Source organism: Bombina bombina, chromosome 2 (assembly GCF_027579735.1).
Source record: "Bombina bombina isolate aBomBom1 chromosome 2, aBomBom1.pri, whole genome shotgun sequence".
Classification (NCBI taxonomy): Eukaryota; Metazoa; Chordata; class Amphibia; order Anura; family Bombinatoridae; genus Bombina; species Bombina bombina.
The window spans coordinates 1,321,128,819-1,321,149,119 of record NC_069500.1 but is presented as its reverse complement, the minus strand read 5'-3'; the positions used below and the strand labels follow the sequence as shown (position 1 = coordinate 1,321,149,119).

The window sequence follows — 20,301 nt, the reverse complement described above, 5'->3', positions numbered from 1 at the left end:
GTAGGCTATGGTTTTTATTATTTGGGGGGCTTTTTTATTTTTATAGGGCTATTAGATTAGGTGTAATTGTTTTTATTCTGGATAATTTTGTTTGGTATTATTCGTACTTTCGTGTTTGTTATTTTTCGTAATTTAGTATTTGTTATTTTTTGTAATTTTAGAATTACATTTTTTTAGCAGTTAGGTTTTTTTTAATGTGTAATTTAGTTTATTTAATTGGTAGTTATTTTAATTTTAGTATAATAGTTATGTTAGGTTTATTGTTAGTTTAAACTTAGGTTTTTTTTAATTTCACAGGTAAGTTTTTTATTTATTTTTAGATAGGGACATTGTAATTTTAATTTAAAGTTATGGGGTTGTTAGGTTTAGGGGTTAATAGTTTAATTTATTTTTTGGTGTGTGGGGGGCTGGCAGTTTAGGGGTTAATAGGTTTATTTAGTGGCGGTTATGTTGGAGGCCAGAGGTTTAGGGGTAAATAACTTTATTTAGTGGCGGTGATGTCGGGGAACAGCGGAATAGGGGTTAATATCTTTATTATAGTGTTGGCGATGTTGGGGTACGGGGGAATAGAGGTTAATAACTTTATTATAGTGGCAGCAATGTTGGGGAGTGGCGGAATAGGGGTTAATAACTTTAATTAGTGGCAGCAATGTCAGGAGCGGCAGCTTAGGGGTTAATAACTTTATTTTGGGGGCTGCGATGTCGGGGGCAGCAGATAAGGGGTGTTTAGACTTGAGGTTTATGTTAGGGTGTTAGATTTAAACTTAACTTTTTTTCCCCATAAACATCAATGGGGTTTGTGTTACGGAGATTGCCATTCTTCGCTTCAGGTGTTGTTATTTATTTTCTAACACCTTCTCCCCATTGATGTCTATGGGGAAAGCGTGCACGTATTCTCAGCCTTTGGGTTTTATGCGGTATGGAGCTCATCGCCTCCATATCGCACGCACAAGGCAGCTTTTTAGAAACTTGTAATGGCAGCGCTATGGAGGGTTAAATAACGCAACTTTTGTTGCGTTCGTTTCGCACCCTCTATAGCGCAAAACTTGTAATCTAGGTGTATGTTAATTACAAAAAAAAAAAGTTACATTAAGGTATACTCCACACCAATATACAAACACAGCATACAACACATTTTCAGGGACCAAGGAATGTACATACTTTTGTATGCTGGTATAGTAAAAACTTTAATGTTTTTAAATCTAGATAAAGAAACTTGGAGTTTATAAATATACTGTAACATTTGTATGTCTTGACAAGGAGTTGTGTTACTATATTTTCCAGTTTCTCTATAGTAGCTCTAAGAGGGGGTCACATTAGTGAATCCAAGCCAGAAATTGCACAAGAAAGTAACTTATAGATGTTAGATAAAGAACTGAATCAGCATTACTGTCAACTTTGGAGGGGCTGGAGGGATATTCCTGGAATATACCCTTTTAACTAAACCAAATTGTAAATACATGCTATACACTCTGATGAAATACCAATTTAACTAAAACCAAATTGTAAATGCATGCTATATACTCTAAAGAATTATCCACAACTAAAGACAAATTTTAAATACATGATATATACTGTAAAGAAATACACATTTAACTAAAACCTCATTTTAAATATGTGCTATATACTGTGAAGGAATATCCCTTGAACTAAAACCAAACTCAGAATACATGCTATATACTCAGAATAAATACCCACTGAACGAAAGCCAAATTGTAAATACATGCTATATACTCTGATAAAAAGTACCTACTGAACTAAAGCCAAATTGTAAATGCATGCTATATACTGTAAAAAAATACTAATTTAACTAAAACCTAATTGTAAATACATGCTATATACTCTGAAGAAATGCCCACTGAACTAAAGCCAAATTGTAAATACATGCTATATACTCTGAAGAAATATCCACTGAACTAAAGCAAATTGTAAATACATACTATATACTCTGATGAAATACCCATTTAACTAAAGCCAAATTATAAATACATGCTATATACTCTGAAGAAATATCCGCTGAACCAAAACAAATTGTAAATACATGCTATATACTCTGAAGAAATATCCACTGAACCAAAGCAAATTGTAAATACATGCTATATAATCTGATGAAATACCCATTTAACTAAAGCAATTTGTAAATACATACTATATACTCTGAAGAAATATCCACTAAATTCGCCAAATTGTAAATGCATGCTATGTACTGTAAAAAAATACTCATTTAACTAAAACCTTATTGTAAATACATGCTATATACTCTGAAGAAATGCCCACTGAACTAAAGCCAAATTGTAAATGCATGCTATATACTGTAAAAAAATACTCATTTAACTAAAACCTTATTGTAAATACATGCTATATACTCTGAAGAAATGCCCACTGAACTAAAGCCAAATTGTAAATATATGCTATATACTCTGAAGAAATATCCACTAAACCAAAGCAAATTATAAATGCATGCTATATACTCTGAAGAAATATCCACTGAACCAAAGCAAATTGTAAATACATGCTATATACTCTGATGAAATACACATTTAACTAAAGCCAAATTATATATACATGCTATATATGCTGTCAAAATACCCATTGAACTAAAAGAACCAAAGTGTAGTTTTCTGTACATGATCTAATTTGAATAAAAGCAGATTTAGCAGATGAAACAGAATGATCTGAGATGAGAGTGATGGAATCATACTCATAAATACAATAATTAATGTGCTAATTAACTGCTAATGATAATATGAACTCTACAAGATAGTTAAAGGCACACTGAATGGTAAATACAGATACAGGATTCTGGTGTGCTGCACTGAATGTCAGAAACCATAGTAAATAAGAGACTCAGGAGCAGCTCGAAATCCAAACTGAATAATAGAGTATGCACTTTGCAGTAACATTCTTTAGGCACAGATATAAAATCAGACAAGACTTTTTGCTAGTTACAATGTGCACAAGCTTGATTTACAAGCACAGATAATAGGCAGGTTACAAGGGTATGCTGTTATGCAGATTACAACTTAAAGGGACATTATACACTACATTTTTCTTTGCATAAATCTTTTGTAGATGATCCATTTATATAGCACACCTGTGTGTGTTTTTGTAACAATGTATATTTTTGCTTATTTTTAAATAACATTGTGCTCATTTTCAGACTCCTAACCAAGCCCCACCATTTTAGATGTATACTGATGTATGCAGACTTCAGACTGCTTCTGTTTGTATATTCATATGCTGGGAAGGGTGGAGGTTATGCTATCAGTCTCTTTTAGTGGGTGTTCCAGACTTATCTCATTAACAGTGATAAATTGGGAGCTTCTAAGTACATTTTCAAAAGGTTTTATACTGGATTTTTATATCAGTATCTCTGCATATTATTATTTATATTAGTGTATATTACTTGTAGTTAAATGAAAATTGGTGTATACTGCCCCTTTAACGACACAGATGACATATAAAGTATATGTGTATACAGCCTTAGAGGCAAAGATGACATGCAGATAATGCAGCTATGCAGACTTCCTAAGTCACTGATGATATGCAGAGGTTATGAATAAGCAGAAACTGCTAATATACAGAGTACACATTATTGGATACTTATTTTTAAAGGTAATGATTATATGCAGAGTAATCTTGACTTTTCTTTCAGCACACAGACAATATATGGAATCTGTAGGTATCCTGACTTGTTCTTAAAGGCACAAGCAGAACACAGGCTACATAGGTATCCACACTTTATACAGGATATATGGGCAAGCAGATTAGGCTCAGTAGCAGAACTGACAGGAATACTAGAACGCAGAAGCATAAGAGGACAGGAAAACAGGAGCAAGTTGCCAAGGAAATGAAGATCTGGCAAGAGACAGAACTGCACACAGGAAAACAAGCAGGAACTGACAGACTATCAGCCAATTATCAGAAAGACGCTCATGTGTCCTTTAAGTATCTCTTTGTTTGCTCCTTAGGAGAGTAAGTCTGTTATTAACAAGCAAACTGCATCTGTGCATTTAAGTGTGTATGCTTCTATGGATCATGCATGGCAACTCAGCATGCATGAGGAGTCACAGACCACAGCAGCAGCAATCTTCCTCCATTGTAGCCATACATCTCTATCCGTGTTTGTTATGTTATATTTAGAATAAGGGCGCCATGTACTAAGGCGTCAATTTTTTCGCACAGACCGTATCGAAATAACCCGCCGGCATTTGCACCATGCAGATGGCACTTCGTTACATGAATGTACTAAAAACCAAGCCGTAAAATTTTGCGTCTATTGTGTGTCGAAGACAATCGGATTATTGATAACTTTGAAGCTTCGTTCGGCGCGAAAGAGCAAAGTTAAGAAGCAGTCTGCGACCTGATTGGTTTAGTTCTTTACCCACGTGACGATCTAGGTGTCATATCGTCAGACAAGCGGCAATTATATTGCTAGACACAGCTTGGAATGAACCGGTGGCAAAAAAGTGTAAGGCTGCCAACAGTTTTAATAGTCCGGGTATGGCTTGTGAACGCGCTGTCATAGGTTCCAGGTATTCTGCTATTTCATAGTAAAGTTCCATAATAGCTTCTCTGTCCAAACGGAATCTCTGGATAATCTCTCGATCAGAAATGCTTTCCAAACCCATACATGGAAGGAAAACTCTAGGGACTCTGATTCTTCTACCTCTCCTTCTTTGCAAGTTGTCAACCGGTGCCTGTATAGCCCTTCTTCCTCGTAATTGAATTAATCGGAAAAGAAACATGTGTAAAAGTGTCTCCATCTTCATTCAGTGATCCAAAAACCAATAATGCTACAATAGTAGTCTAGTCCTTTCACTTAAGTACTTCTACCTGGCGTCAGGTTGAGACGCCCTATAGTTTTCTATTGTATTCGCTACCTAAATGGTCGCGAAGCAAATCACGCGAAGTTACAGTGAAAGTTGGAGTGGACGGATTAGTTGTAACATTCATAATTTCCGATTACAGTGAATTTACGTGCGATCGAACATGTAGTAAGTGGAAAAAGGCTTTGGAACGATCAGTTGCGTAAAATTACGATCGCTGATGAAAATAGTGGTTTTTCGACCAGATCGCAGATTGGTACATACGAGAAGCAGATCGTGAGCGAATTTTGACGCGGAAATACAGACGGACGGTCACTTCAAAGCTTAGTACATGGCGCCCTAAGTCTCAACCCAAAGGTACAAAAGGTTCTGGGAGTAGGATAGGAGCTATGCTGAATGGAATTCTGCAGGGAGAATGGTGCTAATTGGAGGAGGCTAATGCCACTACACAACATAGGCACACACTCCTCCTGTCATAGTTATGCCGAACACAAGGGTATTAAAAATGCAACTGGTGCAGCCAGACCATAAGGCAAAAACTGGTTTCGCCTATTGTGACACGGGCCTAGCAAGTAGGGGCAGGTGAACGAACTACAACTGGTGCCGCAGGTGCAGTGGTGCCAGGACCCAAGTGCTAAGGGGCCCATAGCAGCCAGTCTATACATCAAATCTACTCACATTAAATGTTATATTTTTTTAGGGTAGCCTTATACAAGTACAGACATGTTTTAATTATTTTACAGTACTTGTGTTTACCACCTCTATTGGAAGTGTATTCCTTGTATCCACCACCCTTTCTATAAAAAAACTGCTTTTCAAATTTCACCTGAACTTGCTACCTAATAATTTAAGATTGTTACCACTTATTTTACCTTTTTCTGTTGTAAAATGCCTTTAGCTTCCACTTTATTAAGTCTTTTCTATTTATATATATATGACAATATAGTCTTTCTTGGTATGTTTTATGTTTTAGATCATGTACCATTTTAGTGGCCCCTCCTTTGGACAATTTCTATTTTATTTAAATCCTTCTGGCGATATTGTCTCCAGAACTGTACACAATATTCAATTTGAGGCCTAACTAGTGATCTGTAAAATGTCATAAGAACCTTTTTATTTCTGCTAATAATACCTCTCCCAATGTAACCAATTATTCAAGTGGCCTTACTAGCTGCACTGCTGAATTGTTTACTGAATTTTAAATCATCTGAAATAATAATTCCCAAGTCCTATTCCTCTTTAGTTACAGTCAGCAATGTACCATTGAGACTATTATTGGCCATTGAGTTTTTGTATCCTATATGATAATTCTGCTCTTGGTAATATTACATTTTTAAATCCCATTTATTTGCCCCATTCCCGAGTTTGTAATACCACTGTTCATTTGATCCATGCCTCCTGGAACATCAACTCTGTTACTCATCAGCAAATAAGCACACCTTCCCCTGAAGCCCACTTTCAATATCACTGATGAAAAATGTTAACAAAAGTGTCCCAAGGACTTACCCATGGGGAACAATATTGGCACACTTCCAATATTACTGATGAAAAATGTTAAACAAACAGGACCAATAACTTACTCTTGGGGAACACCAATGTTAACTGACTCCTCATTTGAATGTACTCCATTAATTCAAACTCTATGCCTTTAATTCTTAAAGAGACTTTCAAGACCCAATTCTTATTCTGTATTACTTATTGCTACATACTAGAGAAGCATCTTGCAAGGGTCCACATCTATAAGCTTGTCAGAAATACAGGAAACTTTTAAATAATCATTGTTTGTTGTATTTCTGACAAGCTTATAGATCTATCCTGACCAGGTGGGGTTCACCCCTGGACGTCAAGGATCGGACAACACGAGGAGGCTCCTCAACATCTTCTTTGAGACGACTTTGCTTGGGATCCCACTGATTACCCCGTCATTAGATGCGGAAAAAGCATTTGACAGGGTCCGGTGGGATTACATGACAGAAGTATTGCGTGCATTCCATTTCCCTACCATATTTGTGATGGCGGTAATGGTGCTGTACTCGGGCCCCTCGGCTAGGGTGGGAGGGTTGGGGTTTGTTTCTAGGGCCTTTGCTATAAAGAACGGCATGAGACAGGGGTGCCCCTTGTCGCCTCTTCTTTCTGCCCTGATGGTGGAGCTTCTTGCGGTCAGGCTTCGGACAACACTGCTTGTTCAAGACCTGTAGCTTTAAGACACCCTGCACACTTTAGCGCTTTTCGCAGATGACCTGACAGTATTCTTGTCAGAGCCGGAGGAATCGCTCCCAGAGCTGTTCAAAATTCTGACTGAGTTTGCAGACTTATTGCATTATAAACTTAACTACAATAAGACAAAAGCATTTGCTCTGGGGTTGACTACCACCAGATTAGATAATCTGAGGAACCTATACCCATTTAAGTGGTCCACGGATGGCCTAAAATAACGAGGAATAATACTCTCTCATGACCCCAAGATAATAATAGCTAAAAACTATGAGTCCCTCCTTCAGGACCTTAGGCAGATGACTGGGAGATGGTTGGCTTCGGAAGTTTCGTGGACAGGCAGGGTGATGGCCCTAAAGATGCTGTTACTCCCTAGATTGACTTATCTCTTCAGACGTCTCCCTGTAGCTGTCCCTGCCTACCTTCTTAATAATTTCCAGTCAGTCTTCACTAAATTTATCTGGAAGGGTCGACCTCCGAGGCTGTCTCTCCCCCAATTACAAAAGCCCAAGAAATGCGGTGGCATCTCGGTTCCTAATGTTATTTATTATTATAGGGCAGCCATGCTCTCGCATATAGCAGCTTGGCGGGTTCAGGACTGAACTTCACATTGGTTCCAGATAGAGCAGGCCTCGTTGCCTGCTGGAATTGATTTGGCTGACTTGATCTGGATCCCGGATCATGCTGATATCCACAAAGGAATTCATGGCCGCATAATAAAAACTTGCTTACGATGTTGGAGGGAGCTTCGCTCTCATAAAATGGTTGTTCCACATCCCTCACCAATCCATTCAATTAAGGCATTAATGCAGTGCCTTCCCGATTCGAGGCCTAAGAAATGGGATACTTTGTGGATCAGGCAGGTCTGAGACCTCTACAGGGGTGATACCCTTGTGATACCACCTCATGATTATCCACTGGAAGACTTTCCTAAGGACCTACAATTTCAACATCTTAGATTGACTTCTCTCCTCCTGTCCTGGGGTTTTCCTAGGTCAGGCACCTGCTCTCTTACTCAATGGGAGAGGAGATGGATGGCGGGCAAATCTCTTCGGGCTACTCTATTGTTCCACTATAAGCTATTACTTGACTCCCCACAGTTTGTTAAAACACAATCCACCAGGGACTGGGAGAGGGATTTTGGAGCGGTGTATCATGAAGGGGTCTGGCAGCATGCTCTCCAAGAAGTCAATGCTCTAATCTGTTTGAACTATACATTAAAATACTACTCAGATGGCATTGAGTCCCGACCAGATTGCATAGAATCTTTCCTCTAAGATCTGCAAAATGTTGGAGAGGATGTGTACAGAGAGGCACTCACCTGCATGTCTGGTGGGATTGTCCAAAGTTAGGGAACTTCTGGGCTCAAGTGACAGACTTTTTAATACAGTTGCACCTGGTGAGGTGACTCACAGGAGACACAGCACTCTTCCACCTGGGTTTACAGGAGCTTCCAAAGCCAGCAAGATCACTGTTTGTTATTATCCTCCTCGCCGCTAAGCTAGTGATGGCTAGACAATGGGCTAGGAACTCCCCTTTAACACTAACATCAGTACTTGAAACCCTTGACTATATTCAGAAAATGGAAGAATACTCACTTAGAACTGAGGGACGCTACAACCTTTATTTTTCGGTCTGGTACTTATGGGACGAATACAAGAGAAGTAACCTAAACCGTGACTTGGCTGTTTAAACTAAATGAATAGCGGAATGATGTTTTATACCAGGTTAAGGCTAATGACTGACAGACTCCTGCTCCCCTCCTTGACCTCCGACAGGCCATCCCTTTTTATCCTCCCTATCCAACTATAGCATAGTCCATCTCTCTTACCCCCCCCCCCCCTTTTTTTTTTCTTTCCCTCTCTTTTAAAGGTGTCAGGATCCAGTTGTGATCCTTTTGAAGTTCTTCGGGTTCTCTCTTTTTCAAAAACATTATAATGTTTGTATTTCCTATATATCTCTCTGTTACATATTTTACAATGTTTACTATTCTCAACTTATAGCTGTTTATGTCTAAACAGGAGAAAACTAAGCATGCTGTTTCCCTAACTCTTTATTTGGTGTTATTCACTCTTTGAGATATTAATGATGCGTCTTCAGCTATACCCAAGTTTTCAGGTCCCTTGGGTGGATCTCTTTAGTATTGATGACACTGTGAAGTTATAGTAATAAAATTGAGGTGGTACGATGAAGGGCAATATTTCAAACTAGTTAAGCAGGAACTGATTTACTGCTAACTGTTGTATTGAACTATGTATCCAATTTTTCTTGCATTATTGTATCTGTGATGATACCCTTCAATATGTAATTGTTTTGTGATGGTTTTGACTACCTAAATAAAAAAAATATTCAATAAAAAAAAATATTCAATAAAAAAAAAGTATATTTATATACCTGTATATGTTGGTTATGCAAAACTCGGGAAAGGGTAATACAGGGATTATCTTTCGTTTTAAACAATACAAATTTTTGAGTAGATTGTCCCTTTAATAATAGTCATGAATATTCATTAACATAAAAAGTTTTCCTGTTGAAAAAACAAACAATTATTCTCTTTAAAGAACTAAAAATTAATAATGAAATATAAAGCAAAGTTGTTGTCTTGTAGTAATTGATTATGCTACAACATGGGCAACATTTACCAATTGTTTTTCTCCAAGCTCTAAAACGTTATAGACCTTACCAACTTCTCTGGCTTCAATAGTTTTTGTATTGTGTGATGCAGCATTTTCACTGTTAGGAAGGAATACAACGTCATAGCCATTTGGCTGTCTGGAAGTCAATGGTGCTTCCTGGATGTGATCGCAGTCTGGAGAGCATCATAGGGACGCCACCCTGATCCGATCCAATCCCATAATTGAAATTGTTCCGATGTAGACATTATGACCCTGTCATGAAAGGGTTAATGATGATTCTGTGCTGAAAATCATTAGATACGTTTTTCTTAAGAATTGTGAGAAATCTCTTAATCTGTAAACGCTTGTAAATATGAAGAGAGTGGAAAAATCTGTGCATTTTGACCTGTGAGATGTTATATCCTTGACTATGGAAATGTAGAAAGAAATTCTAGTTCAAAATAACAGATTATTGTTTTAACTGTATGCATTGTTTGCTTTGAAAATAGTATAAACATTTATTTACCAAAAAATATAAAACACGCTAGTTAAAACTTTATTGATCCACACATTTTGAAAGACAGTATACAGCACTGGAACTTCAATTACATTATCACCAAAACTCTAATTTGTTGTAGACAATAAATCCTGCCCAATAATCTTGTTAACAAATACACTTTTAAAATGAACTCTAGTTTTTTTAGTGACAACGTTTAAGAAAACTATTATGGCAAAAAAACAAACATTCAAATCTAAAACAGATTTACGCATATTTTTTCCTCCACGAGAGATATCCTAAACTGTTTATACAGTGTCTAAAAACTTATTAGAGTTATTAAACAATATTAGAGGTTTCTTTTCCTTTTAAGAATTATATATATAATTAAATATTGTCTTCAAAATTGTCCCAAAGCAAAACTTTAGAAAGTCATTTACAATAACATAGTGCAAATAATTAGGGGGAAAAAAATTGTAAAGTATAAAATGTCTATCTATTTACATGTAGTTTGTTCAAAGTCAGAAAATAATTACAAATATATTAATATATTGCTAACAGAACAACTGGAATGAGAGTACATTCAATTTTACTGTAGTGACTGGAATATTAGAAGGACATAATAGTCTAAATATGTTGTGCTCTAATTTGTTAGAGCACTGTTTCCCAATTCCGATCTTTAGGACCCTTAAAGGGACATTAAACACCAAATAAATGCTAGATAGAATGATGCATTCAAAGAAAAGATTAGTCTGAGAATAAAATGAATATGTTTATTTTAAGTTTCATTAGTTGTTTAAATATTGACAAAATAAGTGTAAAGTTTTAGTGTCTATAAAACAATAGGGGCTACCATGTTATAATGTAGGTTACCTTTTCTGCTGTGGCCAATTAGAGACAGTTATAAATAGGTCACTAGAGTGTGCAGCCAATGGCTGTGTGGAATATAACAGTGTTATACACTTCCATTTCTAACAGGAACTGAAAAGCTCACAATTTCAGAATGGAATTACAGGAGAAGGGGACAAAATAACTAATGGAAGTATATTGCAGAAAATATATATATATATATATATATATAGATAGATAGATAGATAGATAGATAGATAGATAGATAGATAGATAGACTGTAGATAGATATAGATATACTGTATATGATTTATCATTTTAGATTACCATCTCAAAGGGGTAAATGTATCAAGCTCCGAATGGAGCTTGATGCCCCGTGTTTCTGGCAAACCTGCAGGCTCACCAGAAACAGCAGTTATGAAGCAGCGGTCACAAAGACCGCTGCTCCATAACCTGTCCGCCTGCTCTGAGCAGGTGGACAGACATCGCCGGAAATCAACCCAATCGAGTACAATCGGGTTGATTGACACCCCCTGCTGGCGGCCAATTGGCCGCGAGTCTGCAGGGGGCGGCGTTGCACCAGTAGCTCTTGTGAGCTGCTGGTGCAATGCTGAATATGGCGAGCGTATTGCTCGCCGTATTCAGCGAGGTCCGCCAGAACTTGATAAATAGGGGCCAAAGTGTTTAATGTCTCTTTAACAGGTCAAATATTCATTATATCTTAACATCAGCTGATTTTTTCACCTGTGCTCTAGTTAAGATGTAATGAATATCTGGCCTGTTAAGGGTCCTGAGAACTGGAATTGGGAAACACTGCGTTAGAGAATGTAATTTAAAACTATTGACCAAACTACTGTTTAACCCGGGTTCCGCTCAGGAGGAGCAGTGCTTTGCGGCCCACAAGCAGTACTTCTAATGTGTGCTCAACCCTTATGTAGGTATTAAATGCACAGAATTGTAGGGTCGATAGTCTTAAAATGAAATGCTATTGCAAATTAGAGCATGTAATTTTTAACTATTATGGCCGTTTAAGTTTCTTTGGAGTCTAATTTTAAACACATGAAATAGGTAAAGTTAAAAAAATTAAAAGCTTTATCTTTTTGTCTCTGTCTAAAAATAGTTCATCTTACAAACAAAACGCTTATGGAAACTGTTTACACCGTGATGCGTAGCAGCTTATAGATTACTGTGTTTTACAAAAACAGCTATGGCCTAGTTCATACATAAGTCACTGTAATAGAGCCTTTTAAAAAAACTAAAGAAACAGCAGATTTCTCATAGCAGTTTAATTTTACCAACCTGATCACACACTTACATCATTTAGTGACAGATCACTTTCTATGGGTCAATAACTAAGAGCGACTCCTTATAGCAGGTTGCTATTACAAGGAGCAAGAGAGTTTCTGGACTCATGGCAGAGTCCGCAACCATTCTACATATTGTGGGTCTGCCATGGTATAGGAGCTATTCACATATCCCTACTAGGGATGGGTGTATGTGGTGAAAGTGCAAATCACTTGGTAGAACAAATAGTTTTGTGGATATTCGTTTTTGGCAATCAAATATTAATAAGAATGAAAATTCATTACAATTCTGTAATCAAATGTTACTTTCATTTTCGAATGGTTAGAATTAGATTTTATTTACTTTATTCACATTCAAACTTTCTAAATGTAACATTCTATTTAAAAAATACTATTCAGAAGTTCAATAGTTAAAGTGGTATGGAATTAAGTAAACTGATACAAAATAGATACAAATATATTGATTCAAATTTTTCTAATTCGAAGATTCCTAATTCGATTTAAATTATGTAATATTCTAATTCAAATTGAATATTACATTTACCGATAGTATTAAAAATACTATTAAATTAAATGAATGTTAGAATGTGGTTTACAAACATTTAAAATTCAAAACAAATGAACTAAATTGTTATTTTGTTTCATTTTTTGAATGTTGTAAAACATCCCTAGTCACTACTGCAGCTTTCCGCTTTCCAGTTTCCAAAGTGTAACCAGGGATCATCTCAACTCAACAGCCTGCCCATGTACATCAACAATCTACCTAAGCCTGCTCATATTCTGCCAAAGCCTTGCCAACAAAGCTCCCTTACTCAACATAGGTCCACTGCATTTAAACGGACATTGTATTCAACAGTCATAGAAAAGAGCAGCCTTTACAGGTATCAAAATATAGTTTAGTTTCTGCCTGCAAAAATTTAAGTAAAAGATATTTAAATTGAAAATGATACTACAGTAAAGTTTTTGAACATCCTACTAATCCTTGCTGGCTGATAATGACAACTTCTTCTACTGGTTTCTAGCTGAGGCAAAAAAAAAAAAAAAGGACTTTGAATGTATGCAAAGCCCATCACTCAGTCTCAGCATAATTAATACTGAGGAATATGAGGTTTGCTCATAATTAATGTGAGCAAACCTTTTCCGGTGATATTAACAATGTGTGCAACCTATTTTAACCCCATACATGACCCACTGAAATACCCACTATAGACCCCTACATTATTCTCTCCCAAAGCAAACCCCCTCTCCACAATCCCCTTCACTGGGAAACCTCCTGTAAAAATCATCCCACTTGTAAACACCCCACTAAAGTTACCCCCAACATTAGTGCAACCTCCTCTATTACAAAAAAGGTCATTGTCACACACATATACTTCTTAGGGGATCCTTCTATTAGTTAATCAAGTTAACCTATCATAATCTCTATTTAGCCCACCCTACTGATTGTTTAGTATATTTAACTTATCAGAAGAGTAGTAGGATTCATATTTAATATTTGCAATTTTGATTGGTTAACCTGATTAACCCCTCAAGGAATGCATTTTTTTATTTAGAGAGACCACTAAGAAGAACAAGAAAGCATGGAGTATCAATAAGATTTATTGCTGCTAGCCAGAAAAGAATAAAGATTCTTCTTTTCAACTTCAGGTAAGGTCAGTTTTAGCTTTTCAGTTTTTTGTTTGTTTTTGGTTTTTTATTAAGACCTTTAGGGCCAGATTATACGTGGAGTGCAAACTATCGTTTTTGCTTAAGTGATATTTGCACTCCACTTCATAATACCAGTGCATGCAAATGTGCACTGGTATTACAAGTGAGGTACAATGTGAACGCAAAAATATGCAGGAAATAAATTTAGTTGCAAGTATATTAAATTGAAAATGAAAGATTAATAACAAAAATTTTAAGACACACCCAAACGTTTTTTTAAGTATATAAATGGCAAGAAATCTAAAAAGAAATATAAATATATATATATATATATATATATATATATATACACATTAAAATGTGAGAAGGGTAGCATGATTAACAGTAACTGGGTAAGACTCAGATTCTAAACCATTTATTTTCTTCTCTATGCACAAGAGAGGAATTAATAGGAGAAACAAGCTAGTCTACACAAGCCAATAGTCTGGTTCTCTGTAAGATGTCAGGGGAAAAATGGATACAATCAAGTTAAATAAACCTCCAGATGCAGATGCAATACACCCAATGGTTCTAACAGCACTCTCATAGTCAAACCTCTACTTTGATTTGTTCCAGACTCATTATCCTCTGGTATAGTACCCCAGGACTGGCATAAAGCTAATGTGGTGCCACTTTTTAAAAAGAAAAGTAGGACTGACACAGGAAGCTATAGACCAGTAAGCCTGACATAGGGGTAATGATAGGGGTAAGGTGCTGGAAGGGATTTTAAGGGATTATATTCAGGAGTATATTTGTGTAAAGAAGATTATGATGTAAAATCAGGATGGTTTTATGAGAAATAGTTCATGTCAAACTCATCTAATTAGATTATACGAGGAAGCAATAATATAGATAAAAGTTGAATCAGTTGATGTGATATACAAGGAATTTGTAAAGGCTTTTGATACAGTGCAACATGAGAGATTATTATACAAAAGGATTAAGCCTTACTTATAGATCAAAAACTAAAAATGAGTGTGCAATGCAAGACAGCAGTTTCTAAAGCTAATAAGAAACTAGCATGCATTTAAAAAAGGCATAGATGCAAGGGAAGAAAGCATAATTCTGTCACTGTATAAATCCCTAAGACCTCCCCTTCAGAATGGAGTGCGATTCTGGGGACAGATTTTAAAAAGTTCAGAGAAGGGCCACTAAACTAATAAGGGGGATAGAAGATTTAAACTATGATGTTATGACGTTAGCCATAGAAAACATGCGCTTAAAAGAGACATATTACTTTATAGAAATATATCCAATATAATGGAGAGTTGAAGGAAGTGTTGTTGACTCCGAGGCATTTTTTTGTGATAACAGGTCATAGTTAAAGGCTAGAGGAAAGGAGATTTAATCTCCAGCAATGTGAAAGTTTTTTTTTTTTAAATTTAAGAGCAATTAAATTGTGGAACTCCTTCCTAAGGAGGTAGTGACTGCCAAAACAAAAGATAATTTAAAAATTGCTTAGATACATTTTTTAGATACATTTTTAGCTAAAAAACAGAATTTGAGGATATAATTGCTTGTGTTAAATGCGTCAGCTTTCTAATTGCATTGAAGTTAAATTGGCAGCTTCTTTATTGTAAATTAGGTAATATCTGTATAAGTTGAACACAATGGATGTTTGTATTTATCAGCCTCATCTACTATGTTACTATTTGTTTGTAATGTGGAGGGGATCATGTAGATCAAGGTACAGGATTTCTCTTAGGGTTAAACTTAATTTGTGGGGTGGGTTGGTGGCATATTGGTTTACCAGTACCCAGAGGAAGTTGCACTTTACTTTGGAAGATGAATTATTTTTGATACTTTGGGGTTTTGTCTGCCTAAAATCCGATGAACATTAGCTAAAAAAAGTTGTTAAAAAAAAGAAACAAAAAGGAAAGAGGTCTGCGGCAACATTGTGGGTGGCCATACATAACAGTGAGAGTCATAAGTTACTATTTCTAGTATGTGCTAAGGGCTCCCATAGAAAGTAATGCTATTACTTGGTAGTGGTCACTGTGCTTGAGCTGCTAACTTTTTGAGAAGCTCAGATATCATAGCTTACCTGCCATTATTGCAACCGACAGGGCTGTTGCTATGGTAATAGTCTGACACTAGTGGGTCACATAGGGTTTATCCTTATATGTTTTCTAAGAAACAGTGATTACATGGGGTCGAATTATCAAGCTCTGAAAACAGCAGTATTGAAGCAGTGGTCTAAAGACCGCTGCTCCATAACTGATCCGCTGCCTCTGAGGCTGCTGTCTTCAATCCGCCCGATCCTATACGATCGGGCTGATAGACACCCCCTGCTATCGGCCGATTGACTGCGAATCTGCAGGGGGCGGCATTGCACAAGCAGTTCACAAGAACTGCTTGTGCAATGATAAATGCAGACAGTGTATACATTGTATCATGTCCGCTCGCACTTTCATAAATCGGCCCCCATATCTCTATCTAATAATATAGAATATAAATCTTCTTAAAGCAACTCAGTCATAGTACATCTGGGTTTTTTTGCTAGAATCTGTGTATAGTACTCTAGGGCAGTGTTTTTCAACCAGTGTGCCGTGGCACACTAGTGTGCCGTGAGAGATCCTCAGGTGTGCCACGGCAGACTGACAACAGTGTGACATATTTTTTAAACTTTGCTTGTTTTTTACTCCCAGTGCAGGGGTAGTTTGTAGGAGGCATGGCATAACAGCACAATGCATACAGTATGTGTGTGTTTGTGTGTATGTGTATATATATATGCTGTATAAGGCTACAATGTGTGATTTTTTTTTAATTTTGGGATGGTGGTGTGCCACAGGATTTTTTAATGTAAAAAAGTGTGCCACGGCAAAAAAAAGGTTAAAAATCACTGCTCTAGGGAATATGAATATAATGTACTGTACAATGTGCAAATGATTTTGGTTTCAATTAGGGAAAATAATATCTTATCAATTACAGTATGTTACATATAATCAGATACCATCAATTCATTTTCTTTTTACATGTTTTTTTAAAAAAAATACTAGATATATAATTCTGTAAATAAGCTTAACATTGTTGATATGAAAATGACTGTAGGTCCTTTGGTTATGCTTTCCAAGTGACTGGAGTAATATGATTATCTAATACTTTGTTTGCTGAAAATAAAGTGACAAGAAAAATACATTTATTAGGTGTCCTTAAGTTCCTCGGTGCAGACAATACTCATTCTCTGTGTCAAGACTGCTGTTATAGCCTGATGAAGGATACAGTTCCCGTTTCAGTATTCTGTTGACAATATTTAGAATAACTTTCTTGTACTGTTGACGAAGAAGAGAATATACAAAAGGGTCTGATGCAGCTTTACTGTAAGCTAGGCACTTGCTTGCTATACCCCAATAGTTATTTATTTTTACAAATGGAAGGAGTTCTACCAACCTGAAAAAGAAAAGAAAAAGATGATCAGATATTTGAAGAAAAAAAAAATCTAAACAGCTAGGTTGGTTACAGGGATACTGAACCCAATTTTTTTCTTTCATGATTCAGATAGAGCATGAAATTGTAAGCAACTTTCTAATTTACTCCTATTATCAATTTTTCTTTGTTCTTTTGCTATCTTTATTTTAAAAGCAGGAATGTAAATCTTAGCAGCCAGCCCATTTTAGGTTCAGCACCATGGATAGCGCTTGCTTATTGGAGGCTTACATTTACCCACCAATAAGTAAGCATAACCCTGGTTCTCAACCAAAAATGGGCCGGCTCCTATGCATCACATTCCTGCTTTTTTAAAAAAGATAACAAGTGAACGAAGAAAATTTGATAATAGTAGTAAATTAGAAAGTTGTTTAAATTTACATGCTCTATCTAAATCATGAAAGTGTCCCTTTAACTAAAAATATGTTTTAAGAATGCTAATTTACTAAAATACTATTTCTATTTAAATATGCATGATGTGTCAGCAAATACGATACCATTTATTTACCAGTTATTAATGTATGATTCTCAAACATATAATGTTTATTAAAACAATGCCAAAAAATTATAAAACTCATAATAGTAGTTAGTGGTATCATTTTGCATGCAGGTGTACCAACCTTGGCCCAGGTTACAAGAATGCTAGTGCAGCATGCAATAGGTAGAATTGCTGGAACACATTAAAATTAGAGAGCAGCTTGATATTACAAGTCCAGGGTAAAATAGATTTACCAGAAAAGGTTTAGCACTTTTATGCCCCCTTACATTCAATAGATACTGCAGCTGTGCTAAATATCACTGATATTACAAACCAAAAGTTATAGATTGTGTGAAAGCTCAACTAGCGCTAGAAGAATTATTGTGACCTTGAACCTTAAAGGGACAGTTCACCCAGAACATTTCTCCCCTTTAAATTATTCCCAATGATCCTTTTAATTGCTAGAGTGTATTAAATTGGTTACAAGTAGCTCCTTTACTCCTATTTCAGCATTTGAAATAGCTGATTTATCCTGTGAAATAGCTGATTTCACAAAACACATAAAAAATACATTAAAAAAAGTATTGCAAAATACTCTGCTCTCATGGATATCAAACAATTGCAAACACAACACAGGTTTATCCAAAAAAAATAATCTTTGTTTAATATATTTGTGGCACAATTATTGGCACCCTTTTTTGTCAATATTTTGTGCTACCTCCCTTTGCCAAGATAACAGCTCTGAGTCTTCTCCTGTAATGCCTGATGAGGTTGGAGAATACATGGCAAGGGATCTGAGACAATTCCTCCATACAGAATCTTTACAGATCCTTCAAATTTTGAGGTTGATCCTTCTAGGTCAAGGCTGGTTGACTCTCCTCTTCAGTTCACCCATAGGTTTTCTATGGGTTCAAGTCAGGGAACTGGGATGACCATGGCAGGAACTTGATTTTGTGGTCATTAAACCATTTTTGTGTTGATTTTTATGTATTTTTTGGATCATTGTCCTGCTGGAACATCCAACCTCGGCTCATTTTAAGCTTTTTAGCAGAGGCAGTAAGGTGTTCATTTAAAATATGTTGGGTCCATGATAACATGTATCCTAAAAAAATGTCCAGGTCCTCTGCCAGAAATAAAGCACTAAAACATTAAAGAGCCACCATATTTAATTGTGGGCATGAGGTACTTTTCCATATGGCTACCTCTCTGTGTGAGCCAAACCCACCTTTGGTGTCTATAGCCAAAAAGCTCTATTTTGGTTTAATCTGACCATAGAACCCGATCCCATTTGAAGCTCCAGTAGCAAACTGAAGATGCTGGAGTTTGTTTTTGGATGAGAGTAGAGGCTTTTTTCTTGAAACCCTTCCAAATAATAAGATTGTAGTTTTGGAGACTTTCTGACCCCAAGACACAACTAACCTGCAATTTTCCAGCTATGATCCTTTGAGATATTTTGGCCATTCAAACCATCTACTTCACAGTGTGTTGAGACAGTATAGACACGTGTCCTCTTCCAGGTTGATTCATACAATTTCCAGTTGACTGGAACTTCTCAATTATTGCCCTGATGGTGGAAATGGGCATTTTCCAATGCTTTTGCTATTTTCTCATAGCCTATTTTGTGAAGCTCAACAACCTTTTGCCACACATCATAGCTATATTCCTTGGTCTACCCATTGTGGTTGAATGACTAAAGGAATTTGGCCTATGTGTTACCTTATATTTATATCCATGTGAAACAGGAAGTCATGGTTGAACAATATCCTGTTCCTAGTCACCCAGGTGTACTAAAAGATGTAAAATATTAATGGGAATATAATACAAATATATTTTTCCCATATGAATTCATAGGGGTGCCAATAATTGTGTCACACATTAACCTGTGTTGTATTTGCAATTGTTTGATATCCATGAGAGCAGAGTTTTGTGTATTTTTTTTAACAAAAGTTCAAAAGGTTAAACAATATACAGTATATACATATTTAGACACGTGAATGTATGTATCTCTATGTTAAAGCCCTTTACCTGCCTTTTGTTTTTTTAATACCAGAGACCTCATATCTTTTAGCCCTTCTACTACCAGAGACCTCATATCTTTTTTGTGAAACATTTTTTTTAATAAATTGTATCAGATAGAGTTGTTATGAGTGTGATATTGTTTCTTGTTTTTCTTAATAGTTAACCAGAGCTCAGAAGTTGCGGTAATCATTCTAGCATAAATTACGATTGAGCTCACATGTTCACATTTACTTTCAGCTTGTAAAATGAGTGCTTCTTCCTACGCATGCAAACACCCTTGATAAACCCCTTAGCGCTTGCGTGTAACAGTTAGCACACCACTCGTAATCTGACCCTGAATATACAACGAAAATTAAAGAAAATTACAAAATACTGACAAATCATC

The 20,301-nt window shown here is 36.2% G+C and overlaps 1 protein-coding gene across 1 annotated transcript in view; it reads right to left on the bottom strand.

Moving 5' to 3' along the window:
- Nucleotides 1–17,145: 17,145 nt before the first annotated feature.
- GPR78 (G protein-coupled receptor 78) overlaps nucleotides 17,146–20,301 on the bottom strand; it is a 193,267-nt gene continuing 190,111 nt past the window's right edge. The window contains exon 3 of the mRNA XM_053700906.1: nucleotides 17,146–17,383. Coding sequence (XP_053556881.1) covers nucleotides 17,146–17,383 — 238 coding nt within the window. The remainder of the gene's footprint in view (nucleotides 17,384–20,301) is intronic.